The sequence below is a fragment of the Physcomitrium patens genome, chromosome 20 (assembly GCF_059467195.1).
Source record: "Physcomitrium patens ecotype Gransden chromosome 20, ASM5946719v1, whole genome shotgun sequence".
Classification (NCBI taxonomy): Eukaryota; Viridiplantae; Streptophyta; class Bryopsida; order Funariales; family Funariaceae; genus Physcomitrium; species Physcomitrium patens.
In genome coordinates this window covers 13650142-13667798 of record NC_143429.1, presented here as the reverse complement: position 1 = coordinate 13667798, position 17657 = coordinate 13650142, and the positions used below count along the sequence as shown (strand labels likewise).

The 17657-nt window shown below is 35.7% G+C and overlaps 2 protein-coding genes and 1 long non-coding RNA gene across 10 annotated transcripts; 1 reads left to right on the top strand and 2 right to left on the bottom strand.

Moving 5' to 3' along the window:
- Positions 1-1514: 1514 nt before the first annotated feature.
- Positions 1515-3919, bottom strand: LOC112273145 (uncharacterized). Of its 6 annotated transcripts, none has more exons than XM_024501611.3 (4): positions 3362-3919; positions 2916-3105; positions 2587-2778; positions 1515-2449 (listed from the first exon to the last, which is right to left on the bottom strand). In XM_024501611.3, exons 1-4 carry the CDS (start codon positions 3697-3699, stop codon positions 1946-1948), a joined length of 1224 nt encoding a protein of 407 aa, XP_024357379.1. In that variant the 5' UTR covers positions 3700-3919; the 3' UTR covers positions 1515-1945. The 6 variants fall into 6 exon arrangements, with proteins under 6 accessions (XP_024357379.1, XP_024357380.1, XP_073385376.1 ...); XM_024501612.3 differs by having other exon boundaries at positions 1515-2446; XM_073529275.2 differs by having other exon boundaries at positions 2587-2709.
- A 5577-nt stretch (positions 3920-9496) lies between these two features.
- On the bottom strand, positions 9497-11423 carry LOC112272951 (uncharacterized). Of its 3 annotated transcripts, none has more exons than XM_024501166.3 (5): positions 11150-11423; positions 10800-11016; positions 10355-10461; positions 10078-10196; positions 9497-9831 (listed from the first exon to the last, which is right to left on the bottom strand). In XM_024501166.3, the coding sequence occupies exons 2-5, from the start codon at positions 10975-10977 to the stop codon at positions 9750-9752; spliced, it is 486 nt and encodes a 161-aa protein (XP_024356934.1). In that variant the 5' UTR covers positions 10978-11016; positions 11150-11423; the 3' UTR covers positions 9497-9749. The 3 variants fall into 3 exon arrangements, with proteins under 3 accessions (XP_024356934.1, XP_024356932.1, XP_024356933.1); XM_024501164.3 differs by having other exon boundaries at positions 11319-11423; XM_024501165.3 differs by having other exon boundaries at positions 10800-11010; positions 11319-11423.
- A 2931-nt stretch (positions 11424-14354) lies between these two features.
- On the top strand, positions 14355-15442 carry LOC149987308 (uncharacterized). Its single transcript, XR_016498995.1, has 2 exons — positions 14355-14826; positions 14955-15442. It is a non-coding gene; the product is annotated as an uncharacterized LOC149987308 (long non-coding RNA).
- Positions 15443-17657: the final 2215 nt, after the last annotated feature.

Here is a 17657-nt window from a genome sequence, read left to right as displayed (position 1 = left end):
CATGTCCTCTATCACCGACTGATCTAGCGCTAGAAATCGTAGGATTATTTGCCTACCACAGAATGCATCAGAAGATTGTAGTCCATGTTTTATTCGATTGTGGGAATGGATAGGATCACTGGGTTTTATAGCGTTACATGGTGTTTCTTTTTTCGAGAATGACAAATGACTGCTTATAGTGTAAATGATCGTTATTTCTTACGGGAGTTTCTTGATTAGACTAGTCATGGTAATGGCTGACAATATCTTGTCACTTTCCGTAGTTATTCATAGGTTTATAGGGTGAATAGGTGTATTGTGCAGTGTGCGTTGTTCAGTTTGTTTCCCGAAATTGTAATATCTCTTGTCAAGTTGCGATCGTTTTACACAGAAGTTGAAATAGAGGCTGCAGCATTAGGGATTGTTTTTTGAGGTGAAGGATCACACGTATTAGTTCTAGTTTGGCAGAGCATGGCATCCAGATTGGTTGCTCCTGCCTTGATTGATTTTAACTCCTGTTCCTTGTGATCTTGTGACTATCTTCTTATTGGTGTTCCTTGTCGCTCGCATTATCACATGCCGTCTTCTCTTTATTGCCAATTTAATTCTACTTCTGTCAAATTTATCACCTGATTTTTTTTTAGAGACATTCTTAATTATTTGATTCCGCTTCGAGTTGGAAATTTCAAAACGCCGAAGAGTCTCTGGACGTTGAACCTCGTGCTCGATCTACAAAACTACTTTCTGCTATTTAACCTGATGTCTTTCATTATGTGGCAAACCTTCGAACAGTTGGGTTAACGTGGTGGTCATATCAATATTGGATGTTGACGTTGCCACATCCTGAAATTCCGAAAAAGAGTACAAGAACAGCATTTTTCTTGGGAAGGAAAAATTGAAATATCGGAGGCTGTCAAGTCAATGTGTTGAGAATCATTGGCAACGCAAACCACGCTCTTCAGAATTTGAGCTCATTAACAGTGTAGAAACCTCACTCATCTCTGGATCCACAATTCTCCCAGGAACTATCTTGAACACCAAGGATATTAATACTACGATGAGATACAGTTACCTAGAATAAGCCTCCGGAACGGCGATGAGCTCGCTTCCCTCATAATAGTGTGTCAGGTCTGCTTCCTCAATATTGACTATTTGTAGATGCTTTCCATAACAAAACATAAAAAATAAAATAAATATTAAGTAAACACCACGCAGATTAAGCTACATAATCACATATTCCTTGACTGGTCGAGGCAGTCTTTCCCCCTCCAAGCCCATTTGCTAGAACTTTCAGGAAGTTGACACAAAGACATTAGACTTCGAGATACCAGTAGCAAATTAGATCAGGTAGTCTTCGGTCAGATTAACAATCGACGAGAGTCGAGAATTTAGGGCTCACAATGTTACTGTTCTCGACTTTTTGCAACTCTTCTTGCGTTGGATCTTCACCTTTGAACTTAAAAGCTCATGGCACTATGTAAAATATGTCATCAATACCATCCATGACGTCGTGACGAAGAATGAAAGTGTAAAAATCACCCCCCCCCCCCCCCCCCCCCCCCCCCCGCAAATCGGCTGCAGAAAGAGATAACATAGCCAGCAGCTGGGAGCAGTACTGAAGAAACTAGCAAGGTAGTGCATGTCGCTTCGTTACTTCTCAAGTGACTCGTTGTATCAAAGAGCACCCCCAAGATGGATTGCTTAATTACGAATGAACTCAGTCAGTATTGTAACTAACCAGATGCAAGTTTCATTTCAATGAAGGCCATGTATTGTGGAGTTCAGGTTCGAGGCTCTGCAGGTTGAAAGACGCTATAGCAAAGGGCAGCATAATGAAGTCAAGTTTTGTATCTGATGGGTATATTTTGTGCAAAAAGTAGACTATGGTCAAGTTTTCGGGTCACCCCAAAACACCTAACGTCCCAGCCATGAGTCGCCGAGGACATACAGGTTGACTTATCCTTAACTATGTGATACCTGATTCAATGTTGAATTTGCTGTCAAACATCTTGAAAATCTGGTGATTGTGGTGTCCTGGGTCGGGCACCACAAAGCCCCATGGCTGCAGCGGATGATTTAGGCACGACTCTGACGGCATTTCAGTCACCGTTGACTGGACGGACGATCCTTTGGAGTGCGGGGAGGGTCGAGAAGGAGCGGGCCGAAACTTGCAGATTCGACGATGACGCTCCATTTCGTGCTGCCGGGCGAATTTGATCTGGCAGAATGGGCAAAAGATGTGCCAATCCTCTCTCCGGTGATGAGCCAAGCTGTACTTCCGGTGGTACGACAACACCCCTGAGTGGATCGTCTCGAAGTGGCACACCTCTCCGTTCACCGTCAGCTGGTTACACATAAAAAACCGGGTGGTGTCGGAATGCTTTTGCTGGACGTGACGACGCAGCGTCTTGCTGGACTTAAAGGCCTTGTTGCACTCTGCAATTTTGCAGACCAGCATCTCTGATCGCTGCTAGTGATTTCAATCCAATCCAGTTCAAGTGGGTCAAGTTGGACTCTAATCCATACAATTTATGTAGAGTATATACAAAATTTGACGCAACGAGCAACATCATTGCAAGTGGGGCTCTATTGATAAGGATCGTGTACCTTATTGAGGCAATTGTATGTAGAAGCAGATGTGACCATTTCGGAATCTCCCCAAGTGTCGTCGAGGCCCACGAGGGCATGATCTCGCAGCAACTGCTCGAGCTCGTGTACTCTTTGCTCTGCCTGCGTTGCACGCATGGTGAGTTCCTTCAGTTTCAGGAGAACCAAGGCTCGACCGTTCTGCCACTCGTCCTGGAGCCAAGAAATTAGTATACTCTTGCACTTCATTATTTTGATTCTGATGCAGTTAGTAAGATGCAAGGTAAGATTTGGCTGCTCAAGGTCGAGGACTAAAAAAGCACACGGAGTTGCAATGTTGGAATTAGTACCTGACCATATTTCTGCTTTTGGTTGTCGTGGTCGATGAGCGGCATCGTTGTCCCCGGCTCGAAGTATCGGTTCGCCTGCTTGACGTTTGCATCTTCACAGCTCTCACCAGCCCACTTCCACTTATTCATCTCTTTCGAGTTCGTCAGTTCATTCTCCAACGTCGCACAGTACTTGCACCTCAGATCTTGCCTTCAAGTTAACATTCCGATCATTGAATTCGATAGACATTAGGAACATGCATACAACTCTTACACAGGAATACTTATCATTTTGACTGCAAAACCGCTCTTGGACATAATAGGCGGCACTTTCATCTTGGTAGTTTGAATATGCGGTGAAAGTTTTCACTCAAATTGCCTATATTTTTGAAGAACTGTCAACGAGTGCCTCATGCAATTTATGACAAGTACATTCCCAGATTCAACCAAATGTTTATGTCTTTTACCTGTCAGCATGCGTTGTATCGCAATAGAATGAGTTCTCCAAAATATGGTAGAATTGAGAAGCGTCACTTGCTATGCATTGATTGGTATGGTGGATATTCGCACTAGACCACGGACACGATTGACTGCGCACGACCAGTACTCCTCCCTCTGCAAAGATCTCAGCCGTATCTTTGCATCCGGCTTCTGCTTGAGTGCCAAATTTGTTGAGCATGAACTGCCATTTTTTGGCGACCTCCGATCGTAGTCCGGAGCACCATGGTAATGCTTGTGACGCAGCTTTCATCAAATAGCTATAGGAATCTTCAACTTGGGGTAGAACCAACTTCAGTCCATTCATTATCCCAAACTGCTGAAAGTCATTGTCTCTATCTCCTTCAGAAAAATAGTCACAACTACAGTCACATGAACCCTCCAACACCGAATGGTGTGAAGAATTATACTTTGCCGATTCTAATTCCAGTAAGCCAGCGACGTTAATCTACTCTACGTAGCATTGAACTAGTAACTTTTGTCCGCGCGGGGAGGCTACATGCACATCAATCAACCGGTCAGAGAGGGGCGGGGGGGGGGGGGGGAGGGGGGGGTGTAGAGTGAGACGGAAAAAGAGAGAGAGAGAGAGAGAGAGAGAGAGAGGAAAAGATTAATGGAGGAATAGATACAGAAAATCCGATTGCTTGTGAAAATCTAGTGCTCGAACATGAGACGAAATTCAGGCCTTCAGGGCAAAGTCAGTGCGCTGCACCATCACGAAGAAGTGCGTGGCGATCATGTGATCGTGCAAGCGCCGTCGTGCAAGGACTGACGTCACCCTCGGTGAAACTATTAACTTCCGTGATGTTCGGCGTTTGGCAATGCTTGTCTTCGTCGATCTCCAGACTGACACCACCCTACAGCTTCGTGTCCACAAGCGACGACCTGGACTGACAACCGCATATTGAATAGAAAACTACTATCCAGAGAGTGCACAGTGGTGCAGGCATCTAGTCGTAGTCTGACAGTCTCGGATTGCGCTGGTGACTTGAAGGGATGGGACAATCCCCCGGAAGGTGTACTCAAGCAAGGCAAGGTTCGTCTTGCTCTGCCAGGCAGGCACTGCTCCGAGAACCCCATTGTGTAGTGCGGTACCTCGATCGGCGACGTTGCTGTGCAACGATTCCAGATCGATCACAATCTCACACCAGTCCACGCTCCGCACAGATCGAGCTCGGTGTACGCTTGGATGCGCGATCGGTCTGCCCACGGTTCAGTGAAAGTTGGGGCTCTTTCGACGTCGCCGCTGCATCTGTTTCTAGTCAGTAGTTTTATCTGGAGGGACCCAACGCCATGTCTGCTGTTGAATGTGCACCATCTCAACGCAAAATGTAGCCCCGCAGTTTGTCAATGTTACGGAAAAGAAACGATATTGCTCGATTTGCAAGTTCTACGTGTATTGTCAGAACATTACTTGAACTGACTTGGTGTGTGCCAGTCGTGGCATGGCGTGTATCATTCGTTCAATGAATGATGTGCGTCATTCGTTAAGAAGGAATGGTCATTCATGGATTGGCTTGTTATTTATTTAGGGTAGTGACATAAAACAAAATTATGATAAAATCATCCTTTATGCTACAATTGTGATAAATAAATGTTAACATAAAGGATGATTTTCTAAAATTAAATCTAATTTGATTTAAGATTCAATTTACATAGAATAACTCATAATTTTATTCTAAAAAGCAAAAAAGATATATATAATTTAAAAATTTTAAAAATGTGAATTTTCTTAAAAACTTTAAATGATTGTTATAAATACTTTATTTTGAATCTAAAATTTGCTATTTGTTTTGAATATTATATTCATTTTTTACTTCTACAAAAAGAGATCTTCTAGCTCCATATCATCTTGGATTCAAGGCAACTTTGTATAATAAAAATGTGGCCTATTTTCAAATGAGCCTTCTTTGAAAGTATTCTCCAAATCTATGGATAATAGTTTTTTAATATATTTATCCTACATATTATACAATGCTCATATATACCAAGATTAACTTGAGTCTTCCATGCATTTGTATCTTTCTTTTCTGTGCCAAAAGAACCATATTGACTTTGCTTTTTTTTGTACTTTGAATTGAAAATATACATTCTTCTAATCAAAGAAGAGAGCAAAAAAATAAAAATAAAAATAAAAATAGCACATTTAATTATTTGGATTTACTAAGACTCCAAGATTTATGAGTTGGATCTAAAATTTCTCTTTCCATTTCTATTGTATAAATTATCAAGTTTAAGCTTATACTCTATAAATATGTAATAGAATCAAATCGCAACTTGTTCATTGCTTCATGAAATAACTTGATGGCTTCTTCTCCTAGTTTTGTCGCTTAGACCTTAATGCCATACAAACAATCTCTACAAATTCTTCTACTATGTTTTGGCATGTTATGTCATTGGCAATTGCTTTCATTTGTAAGACTTTAGATAGAGCTAGATCATAATATATATATATATATATATATATATATATATATATATAAGTTCCTAAATAAATTTGCATAACTTAATATAATCTTTGGCTTTAGATGGAAGAATTACCTTTTTTAGTTTGATTTTCCCATTTCTTAGATATTACCACCAAAAGAAGTTTTCAATAAATTCTAAGAAACATACTTATATGTCTAAATACTTTAATATATTTATAAGAATACTTTAATATATTTTGGTAAATTTTTATAGCAAAAAATTAAAATTAAAATAATAAAAAAAACATCTTTTGTACATAAACCATTAAAAAATCATGATTTTATTTCTGTGCTTTTCAAAGTTTCTCTGAAAAATATTAGCTACCTAGTATGTTTTCAATTACTTCTATTTACTTGTATTTATTTAACTGATTTTAGCATCTGTTACAAATAAATTTAATTATATGAATCCTACATTTTTAATCTTACTTGGTAAAAATATAATAGTTAATGCCATGTCTTTTAAACATATAATTTGAAAGAATAATGCCAAAATTAATTTTTCTAAGTATAATTTAATTTTATAAATTTATCTAATATGGTCAATCAAAAAAATTCTTTACTTACAATAGCAATAGATTACAAAAATTAAAACAAAATAAAAAAATAAAAAAATAAAAATTAAACATTCTTAATTATTATAACAATGATTCTATTGATATTTGTTTTAAAAAAGACTCTATATTTATATAGAAATAAATTTTAATCTTCTAAGTTTGATATGTCTTGATTGCTAATAGAGACTAAAGGTTAAATTACTTAAATTATTAAAATTAGATATTTAATATATAAATTTGTATATTTTGAGAAAATAAATTATGTTTCAACATTAGTTCTTATAATAGTTCTTTAAAATTAAATTTAACAAGTTTTAAAACTTTAAAGAAATATATGAAATTTAATAAAAAATAGAAAATACTTAATAAACTTGTTTCTACTATGGTTTTTGTTTTTGTGCCATTTTTTTTTTTTTTTTTTCCATTGTCAGTAGTCCATGTATTAGTTATTTATTTATTAAATAAATCATGGTTTAGCATACTAACATATTAAAAAAAATTATAGTGCCAAAAATAATTTGTATATGTCTTTTAAATATGATAATTCTTTTTCAAATATATTGTTAAAAAAATCCTTAAAAATAAAAGAACATCAAAAATACACAAGTATTATATTATATCTAAATCAAATCCATTCATTTAAAAATTATATAATATTTATTCAATTCAATTGCAATGACAAACTTTAGATGGATTATTTAATCATATTTTATATAAACCACAAAAATAAATAAATAAAGTATTACTAAATAACTAGATTAGTGTAATTTAATGTCATCAAATAAGATCTAATTAATTATAGATTTTCTATCAATTTCTCGTAGCACAAATTTTTTCCATAGTTATTTATGTTAATGAAAGAGAGTCTAAATAAATATGTACATCAAATCAACATTAAACATTTTAAAGTCTGATATTTTTGAGAAGTAGAATCCCTTCTAGTAATATTGTGTTAGTAGCTACAATTATTATTTTCTGCAAAAAAATTAGTCTTTATAAAATTAAAATTTAAAATTACTTATTATAATATAAAATTTTATTTTAATAAGATACTAACTTAGATCGAGTTTTGAAATTTTCATACAAAGTTTATTTTTAAAGTTATACCTATTTTTATACAATCATTTGTTTTAACTAGTAATGATATTGTATTTTGTTGAGCCACCTTGATAAAAAAATATTGTTTTCATAAATATTATAATTTAATTTTTGAAAGTATTATTATATATATATATATATATATATATATATATATATATATATATATTTTGATATTATTTTATTTCTTCGATTTTCACATTTTCAATTTCTTTTGTTGTTTTTTTTATTGCAATCAAATCCCTTTCATAATATTAATATTAGTTTTATCACAATAACAATGTTACTTATTAGAATTGATATTAATTATTTATTTAAAATATGTGTTTTTTAATATTCTTTTTTAAAATTTATTGGGACCAAGCTTTACAAATATATTTATAAATAATTGATTTACATCCTTTAATTTATTTCATTACACTTCTTTGCATAAATTCAATCAAAATATAATTACATACTTTTTGTGCTTAATAAATGTTGAAGTAACTGATTTAAAAAAAAAAAAAAAAAAAAAAAAAATCTACTACATTAATTTTTATTTTATTATCAAATTTATTCCGATTACTTTAGTCAAATTTCACCTTGTTTTAAATCTCTCTTATTCAACCTCAAGATCATTGCTTTATTTTTAATATATTATTAAGTTCTTATTCAATCTCAATTTCTTTTAATTGGTTGTAATGTTTTATAATTATCAGTACAATGCTTAAAAATATGCTAACTTGTATATTCTAAAATAATTCTTTTGTGTTAATCCATCTTTGCCATTATATATATATATATATATATATGGATTATTCTTAGTTGTTCTTAACTTCTAATATTATGCCAATTAAAAAGACATTTTTTCAACAAAATTATTTGAGTTAGGAATGTATAGAAGTAAAGAAGAAAAAGAACAAAATTATACTATTTCTAATCTAAAGTTTTGACCTCTTGTCATTGAACCTTTGATTAAGAGTTTGGTACTTTGGACATATTTTAGTCTGTAGTCCACCAATTTAGAACTTAACCAAATTCTATTGCAAGTTTAGTCTAGATTTAGTGCCTACTTCCAATTATTGTCAAATTGTGCTACCTTGTAACAAATGTCAATTTGCAACACTAGTTTTATGCTATTGCCTTTGTTAAAATAAATAAGTAAAGAATAGAATCTATATTATGAAGGATTTTACTCCAACCATAGTTGCAAGCCAAAATGCATACAATTCAACTTTGCTCAAAACATAAAATAAAAGAATTAGGTGAAACAATACAAAGACCATAGATTACACAAGTTGTATAAATTAGACTTTGATTCAATAAAATAATTATAATAAAAAATTAAAGAACAATATTGCTTCAATATTATCTTGTTGTACACTTTTACTTTTCTCATTTCATTATGGTAGCCAGCCATCTTTGTTTGAGTGGCTACTTATTATTTTTCCCTAGTCTAATCTAACTCTAATGTCCACTTTTTAGTTGGGTCGAATATTTCCAACTTGCCTTAAATTTCTATGTTTAACTATTTGGATTTTAATCTAATTAACTAAGGTATTTTATTCTCAAGTGAGTTAAGTATTTTCATTTTGCATTATTCTTATTTTTATTTTTTCCCTTCTTCTTCTAGGCCCTACATGTTTGGATCTATTGCTAAGTAAACCATTTCAATTAATGATTACTCTTCCTGTGTAATTACACTTTTATATTCTTCGTGTTGTGCAATGATGTTATACCATATTTTTTTTATTCAAAATGATATAATACCTTTAAGAAGAGGTCCCAAATTTAAATTTCTATGCTCCAATCAAAATGTTACTCTATATTTCACATTATAGATTCATTTGTGTAATATGATAAAGTCTATGGCAACAAAAAAGAAAAGAAATCATTATTTGTAAATTTGATATTCATCAGCAAAATGATATCTAGTAAAAACAAACCAAAAGGTGTTTCAACATCTATACATTTACATTCATACAGTTTTAGTTACAGCAGATGCATTAAAAATTCGCTTAATATCCATCATAAACACATGGTAGAAGGTGCAGAATTCCTTCTAGATGCGGACATAGGTGCTGCTCGGCTCAATAGAATTGTTAACTGAGAGGTAAGTACAACAAGGGGAAAAACGCCAGTTGAATTACAGACCCTATGACTATGGGAGTTGAGAAGAGGTGTGTAGGAACGATGACATGAGTCTAAATTATATTAATCGTTTCCCTGCCTGACGCGGCATCAACTGCTATTGCTTAGCTGGGTGGCAGCTTGACAATGGTGACAGGGCAGGGCACATTATTCGAAACGTAGTTGCTGACGCTCCCCAATATGGATCTGCAAAACCACATGCCAAGGATCAATTTCTGTTCATTTCTGTGCCAACAAGCTTTACTGATATTGAGTATATGACGTGAATTGTTCTTCACTTGCTACGAGAGATCACAAGAGAAAGAGACAACAACAACAACAACGACAACAACGGCATCGAGATTAGCCCAATAATCATACACTAATATATTAATTAGCACAATCGCAACTCAAGTGATCCAAACTGTAGGATTTGTGAGATGGCAATGGTACCTTCTGAGCCTGCTAAGGCCTCGGCATCCCATGATAAGAAAATCAAGTGGCGCATCTACCACAGAATTGCAGATCTTCTCCTTGGGGTCTCCCCAGTAAATCTTGAAGACCACTACAACCTGCACGATGCAACGGTAACGATCTGATAGGTGCTGATCAAGGATTTCTAGCAAGGAACTGATCGTTTATGGCATAATTGGGACCATCTCTGGTGATGCTGAATTACATATCAACACTGAACTAGGAGAGAGGGTGGTTCCAGGCAGCGATTGATCACCTTCTTCGCAGCGGCTTCGTGTAGAAGCTTCGAGATTTCCTCGTCAAGCTTCAGTTGGTAAGCCTGCTGATTGACCGGGTTCTCTGCAGCAGCCAACGGGACAAAAGCTACATACCAACCAAAGAACCTAGTCAGTGTCCAGAAACGAAAAATTATATGTATAGGAAAACGCAGATGAAATTATGTGAAGATGCGCGTAAAGATGTCATCTCGTGAGAAGAGAATTCTAATCGTAAGCGAAAAAGGTGGAACAATACTAAAATGATGAGCACAGACACACGAGGGCATCGAGCTGAAAGCTGTTTTTGTCTCACGTATCAGATGCTGATCAAATTAGTTCGAGAATTCTATTTCAAAAGCACACAGAGATCAAAGAAGTCCGAAACCTCGCGTGAGTTCTCCGCCTCAATTCTGTAATTTGGAGGAGGGACGGTAGAAGGCTTACGAGTTCCAGTAGCTTGCCAAAGAGCTGATCGACCACTTTCGAGCATCGGTTCCTTATTCACGACGATGACTATGAGGTGGTCGTTTTCGCGCAGGATGTTACTCACGGTCCACTGTAAAGCATACCTGCTGCTTGGTGAGAAATCCAAAGCCACTCCGATGTATCTCTCCCCGTTCATCTTCACAGGCTCTAAATCGGCCTCTCCAAAAAGCTTTACCTTCACAACAAGAAAAGAGGATACCTTGAAGCCAACTTGTTTACCACTCAGATTGACAAAGATTTTTGATAATCTTTGGAAATATCACGGCAGAATGAAAAGGACCCAGGAACTAGGGCGCATCCGAGATTACAATGGAAAGAAAAAAAAAACTCTGTCCCGTAATTCAGCTTAAATCAGCAAACTCTTCCATAGCAATTATTACTACAATCTACAGACACCCAACACAAAAATCTCAAACGACAGGACTACAGAAAAGTGAGAATGCGATCGCGACCCATCAAAGCAAACGAATCACTCACAGCAAATCTCAAATCCTCCTCGCTTCCGGCACCAAACGTCTCGGCAACAGACGCCAAGCACGCCTCTCGCTTGTGTGAGAAGTAAGCCAGCTAACCCAACAACCGTTCCAGACTGACAAAGAGAAGTGCGCTCTCGCGACACATGCACAAGCTGCATGAAACGACCAAAATATATTTTATTTTATTTTATTTTAGGTTTTAGTTTGTTTTCCTTTCCTTTTCTAGATTCCCTTGGAGCGGGTCTAGCCTTGGGAGGAGCAAATCGCAGAAGGCGGGGGGAGGAATCAAGGGGAATTCCAGCGACAGGCCTGGAGTCCTGCCTTCCTGCCGCAAATAAAGGAAAGGGCAGGGAACACCAGGCTGGAGGCTGTGACATAATTGCTGATATTATTACCAAGTTGAGTGGCTCCCAGAGGCTTGCTGATTCTCCACAGATTCTCGACGCGAAGAGCCGCGCCCATGCGCGGCGAAGCATTGACTGCGTCGTCGTCGTCAAGGACGTCGCCGCGGTGCGTCGTATCTTCTCGCAGCCAGCACAAGACCTTCTTCGAGGCTCATCTTGTGATCCAGTGTGGCCGTGGGGATCCGACCTCGAGTTGATTAATAAATGGCCTTGCTTTACGTGCCAAGTGTGACTGTTTGCTATATTTATATTAGCGTGCAATTCCTGCTGAGATTCGATGGCGGGGCTCTTGGGCATAGAGTGTCTTGGAAAGGCTTGGATCCTCCACCTGCTACTTTACCTGTCTTTCCTGTTTTTTGCGAATCTTAATCTTATCCCATTTTATCCACAAAAAGTTTGTTGGGTTTGATTTATTGGGGAATGTGTCCACTTGATGATTTGAAATTACTTAGATAAATGAATTAATAAATATTTTTTTACAATTCAAATCTGAATTACACAAATTAAAGAATTACATAGATAATTTTGAGTTTCATCATTCATAGTCCAATCTAATATCAAGTAGTTGAGGTCATTGTAGACTGAAAATCGAAATATTTTGTTCTAACATTCTTATTCAAAAAATTGTTGATTTTATTTTATTTTATTTAAATCATCTCGTTTAAAATTTATCTTCAAAAGTATTTTCTAGGTTTCTTTCGTTTCAAAATTTCACTAATAAATTCTTAGTTCTATGTGCTTAACACTCTTAAAACTAGATTAGAAGCTAGAAAGGAGATGACAACATTAAGGAGGGCCTCACTCTTGCATCTATATATACTATCTAATTAAGATTCAGATGTTATCATTCTATAGAACCTCTTACATGTGTTTAATTTACAAGACACATGTCTAACTTACGAGACAAGTTTTTTATATGTGCACCACATACCCAACTTGCATCACAAGTAAGCAACATGTGCAACAAGCTACCAACTTATTGGCCAAGTTTTAACATACGAATTATCTATAGTCATGTGTAAAGTCAAATTTTTGTTTATAAAGCTTCTAAAAAACTTGTCTACAAGATATTATAGAATTTATCTTCTTTTATTTATTTCTACTTAATTCTTCTTATCTATATAATTACTAATATTAATTATGTCTATGACTAAAAATCATGAATATTTTCTAAAATAAATATTATTTTATTTTATTATAAATTTATATTTATATATTATCTTAGATATGAAATATAAATAAAAATATATTTATATTATAATTAATTTTTGTACCATAAAAATATTTTGAATTAGACATTATTATTTTAAAGCCAATATCTACTTAAGTAAAGACATTGGTTATATCTATAATTAATATTAAATATTTTTTATAAATTTGTGTAAAATCTATAGAATTATTAAAATCAAGTTTTTTATTCTTATTTTTTATTTTTTTTTTATGAAAACTAAAGTGTATCAATCTGAATTAAAGATTTTCTAAAGCACCATTAAAAAAATTTACTATATCAACTTTAGAATTTTGTATACATATATTTTAACTTAAAAAAAATTAAAATCCAAATATTATATTAGAATAATTTATTTTTAGGACCAAAGTTTTATGTTAGAGAATAACTTGTTTCAGAGGAAGAAGATAATTTCTAAAGAACTTATATAGTCCAAGAGAAGTCTATTAGATTTCCATTTCAATAACACTTTTTAACCATTATTTATTTAAAAAAAAATTAGAGAATAATTTTATTAAAAGATCCTTAACATATACTAAAGCTATGTATATATATATATATATATATATATATATATGAATATATTAAATAAAAAATTTAGTTTCATTACATTCTTAGTAAGATAAATCTATGAAGAATTAATTGATAGATTGGATATTATTGAAGACAAATTTTAAAAGATAGTATTTATAAATAATTTAAAGAGATTTTTAATTTTAATTTTAATTTTTTAAAGTCTTTTTTAGCTTGACTCTTTTATTTAGTATTGTATAGGTTAAGATGAACAATCACAACTTAATAAAAAGTAGTTGTTAACCAGCTTGGTTAACTAAAGGTGGTTTAGAAGAATTGATCCAATAAGCAAATTTTGACAAGTAGGAACTAGACAATAAAAAATAGGTTGGAGATACTCAAACCATACAAAACCAAATGAATAGGGTTTAGATAGTGGAAGAAAAGTTAGAGATATCCAATTGACATAGAAACCTCAAATTTTGAAATTCAAGTTAGAACAAATTAGCTTGGGAGAATAAGTAGTTTCTAATAGAAAGACAGCTATCCACTAAGAATTAATTGAAGTAATATAAGTAACCACCAAGATTGATAGTTAGGGAGAAAATAGGAACAAATATCTTGTACAAGACATAGCTATTATTGTTGCGGTTATTGATTACAAAATTTGGTATCTCTAACTTAGGATTGGCAACTTGGTCTCGGCCATAGCGGCTTGCGCAAGAATGAAAATTGGAGCCTATTCACTCATGGCAGTGTTCTGAAGAGGGGAATGAAGACTACGTCAATAGGAACTGATTCACCGACATCACATTCAATCAGGAGCCAGCTGGTGGTATCAAATTAGGTTTTATTCGTTTGACAAAGTTTCTGACATTTGTTGTCTTGACGCAGGTCAGCAACCAGCTCTTAGTTAGAGTGAGAATGCCTACTTCAATGGCGGCATGTTTTGACATTCTCCCGTATCTTTTTCAGGAATAGCATTTCCTTCATGACTTCGGTAATTCCAAGAGGGAATTTGTTGGGTGTGGTATGATATGCCTCTACGGGACGGGCTTCGATGGCTTCATGATAGTGCGTTGCGTGGTTCGTCAAGTCCTGATAGTGGCAAGCGCTAGTGGAGAATTTCTTACTGGGAGAGAAGTGAACGATTGAGTGATGTGATTCTAACATGTGGCCATAAACTCTCGCGGATTGGCGCTCATCAGCTTTTTGAAAACCCTAATCGATATCGGTAGTACATACCAGAGTTTCAACTGTTATGTGTGAATTGGTTAGCTGAGGTGCAGTTTGATGACATGGTTTCGACGTTTTATCGTGTAATCGAGGAGTTCATAACTTATGGTGATTTCGACCGGGACAGTGTGAGTTTCTCTTCCTGGGCGATCAATTTGTTTGATCTGATAGAGACCTTTCCTTCTGATTCTATTGAGAAGTTGTGAGATAGGAACTGCAATTTATGATGATATTGATTTGCCCGACCTCTTTTCAGTTACTTTTGCAGGGCATTGATGGATTGAATATTTATGGCGATGCCTTCAAGGATGATAGTTTCAAGTGTAAGCTGTTGGTACAAGCTCCTGACGCTAGCCATGTTTGCATTTCATTTCTAACTTCTTCAAAGTGGTCAAGATTTATTCATGACTTAGATTACTAGATTGGTGTGCACTGTGAAACATAATGGTGAGGCAGTATTGAGTATGGTAAAACGTGGACTCAATGCCAGTGGAAACCAGTCTTCATCTGGACTATAAATGTATACGAAAGGTCTATCACTTCTGTAGCGCAGTTTGCTATTCCTGACTCTGTGTAGGAGGTTCTTAGAAAATGTGGGCATAGTGGCAGTCCAGATGCAATGAAGAACTTTGAAATTCGTAGTTACTTTTGAATGTTTTGTTTCAAGAGAGGAATTTCAAGTCGGAATCCTCGTTGTTTTGGATGTTTGATAATATGGAGCTACGCCGGACATAGTTGACAACAGCTTCAGATGATCTGGCCTGTGTACTTTTGCCACTGAGTATAACAGGTTGTGTTATCACATTTCATACTCTGATAAATCACCGTTTGGCGGCTTCTGCTAACGTCGTGGCTGAATGTCAAACATATTGTGATTGGACAATAATTGAAGATATGAACATGGTGAAGGCAATTTAGGGGCAAAATACTGATCGGAACGACAGATCCAGAAATGAATGTTATTTCTATTATTTTATTATATTATATTTTTTTATAGATATCGCGAAGTTTTAGAGATGCTGCAGGAACTTGCTTCCGCTGAACTTCATTGATAATGTAGCAGCTTTGGTAGATGTTCTTTAGGGTTAAAAATTGTATTTTTAGTAACAGCCACCTTTACGGTCTTAGAACTCCGTAGTTTGTGCACTGTCAAGGCATGTTGGCTTGCTCGACTCCTTTCTTTACACAGCCAATAATGCTTCAGGACAATGTTTAACATGAGACTTGCGCAAAGCTCGGAAGGCGTATGACTATGTTACGTGTTTAATTCACAGAATATCTCATTCTTGTGCCGAATTCCCTTGTGAGTATTCGTAGTCAGCATTGTTGTTTGTATAGTATTCACATGCGAACATGTACACAGAGGTCTGCCTTGAAGCAAAAATTCTGGAGACTCCGCCATTCTTGGCGATGCCTGCCGTCTCCTCCTTTCGAACTCAAAATAAAACCATGTGTTACAGGTACCAAACATGAGTCAATAAAGTTCTACAAGAACTTTTCTTTCAGCAGTATCTTGTTATTGATCTTCATTAGAAACGAGATAGTAGGAACATGAAGAGAAATGCCAGCAAATCTCAGATCTGTACCCAAGTTCACAGTTGAGCAGGTAAAACGTTTTGTATTACAGTTTGTAGATTTTCCCCAGAATCTACATCGTAGCTGCATCATAACAACACATTTATCTGGTGAGGTAGGTTCATCTTCTGAATTGAGGTTTATCTTCTCAGGTAGTTGCTGATGCCCAAAACAGAGTTTTTGAACAAGCTCTATAGCATCAAAGGTTGCATTCAAAACATCTTTTGCATTCAAAACATCATTTACTGTCCTGTTTGTGCAGTCATCAACTAATGGACGTCTACGTTAGTTGTAGCCTACTAACGTCTACAACTACGGACGTCTACGTTAGTTGTAGCCTAGCTGCACAAGCTGAAACAATTTGAATAGTTTGGTGAGTAGTGCCTGTCTTGGAAAATCTTCAGAGATGGTGTTCCAGGAAAAGACATCGGCGGTGTAGAGCAGAGCAGGCAGCCAATAATGAAGTATACGTCCGTATTCTTGGCGAAAGGTAGGCAGTCCTTTGCAAGGACTTGCTGAATGAAAGTGAAGGGACCTTCCCCTTCCACGATAATTGAAATGGAGAACAGCCCGACAGTACTCCAATCATAAAAGTGCTCGAGTAATCGCATCATTGCATTCAACAAAAATCCTTGTTGTACAACAATGCATGTGAAAGTTCATGCAGCACTGCTCAGTTGAAGAATGCTGACGATGAAACTGTAGTTTCTGCTCAGCGTATTGCGAACATTGATTTAGTTAATAGTCTGAAAAGCATGGAGTCAGTATAAGAGCCTTCCTCACAAGAAATTTCAGAAACTTCCATAAATAGTTGAAAGACCATCCACTTGAGATTGACTCCAAAGAGGAATGCCTCCAAAGAGGAATGGCCAAAAGACAACAGTATACTCGTCGGGTTGATTTTGATGGAACATGCATTGGACAATAGTTGCAGTGAATGATTAAATGATTCATTTCGCCGCGCTTGTTTGTTTGCTTGACATGCTCCTCCATGCCAGTGGCATATTAACGACTGAAAAGGCAATTCTGATGGCACTACTGTACCTGCCTGTTGATGGGGGCATCTCTCTTCACCTACCGCCAGCACATGTCCTCCAAACATTCCTTCGCACCGCTAAGCGTTCTTCGCTTTATGCACGCAACTAAACCTTGGTGTTAAGGGAAGTTACAGAGAATAGACATGTTTCCCTACTGGGAAAAATTCTTATCTGTATGTCTTCACCAGTAAATCTTGCACCGCAAAGAGGCAAGTACCACAAGAGGGATCACCCCTGCCAATCATATATTGCATGGAGTTTCGCACGAATATGACGCTGTTGAAAGAAAAGTTAGGTAGTCACAGGTATTACTTCCATCGATCAAGTCTTTATTGTTGATCATCAGC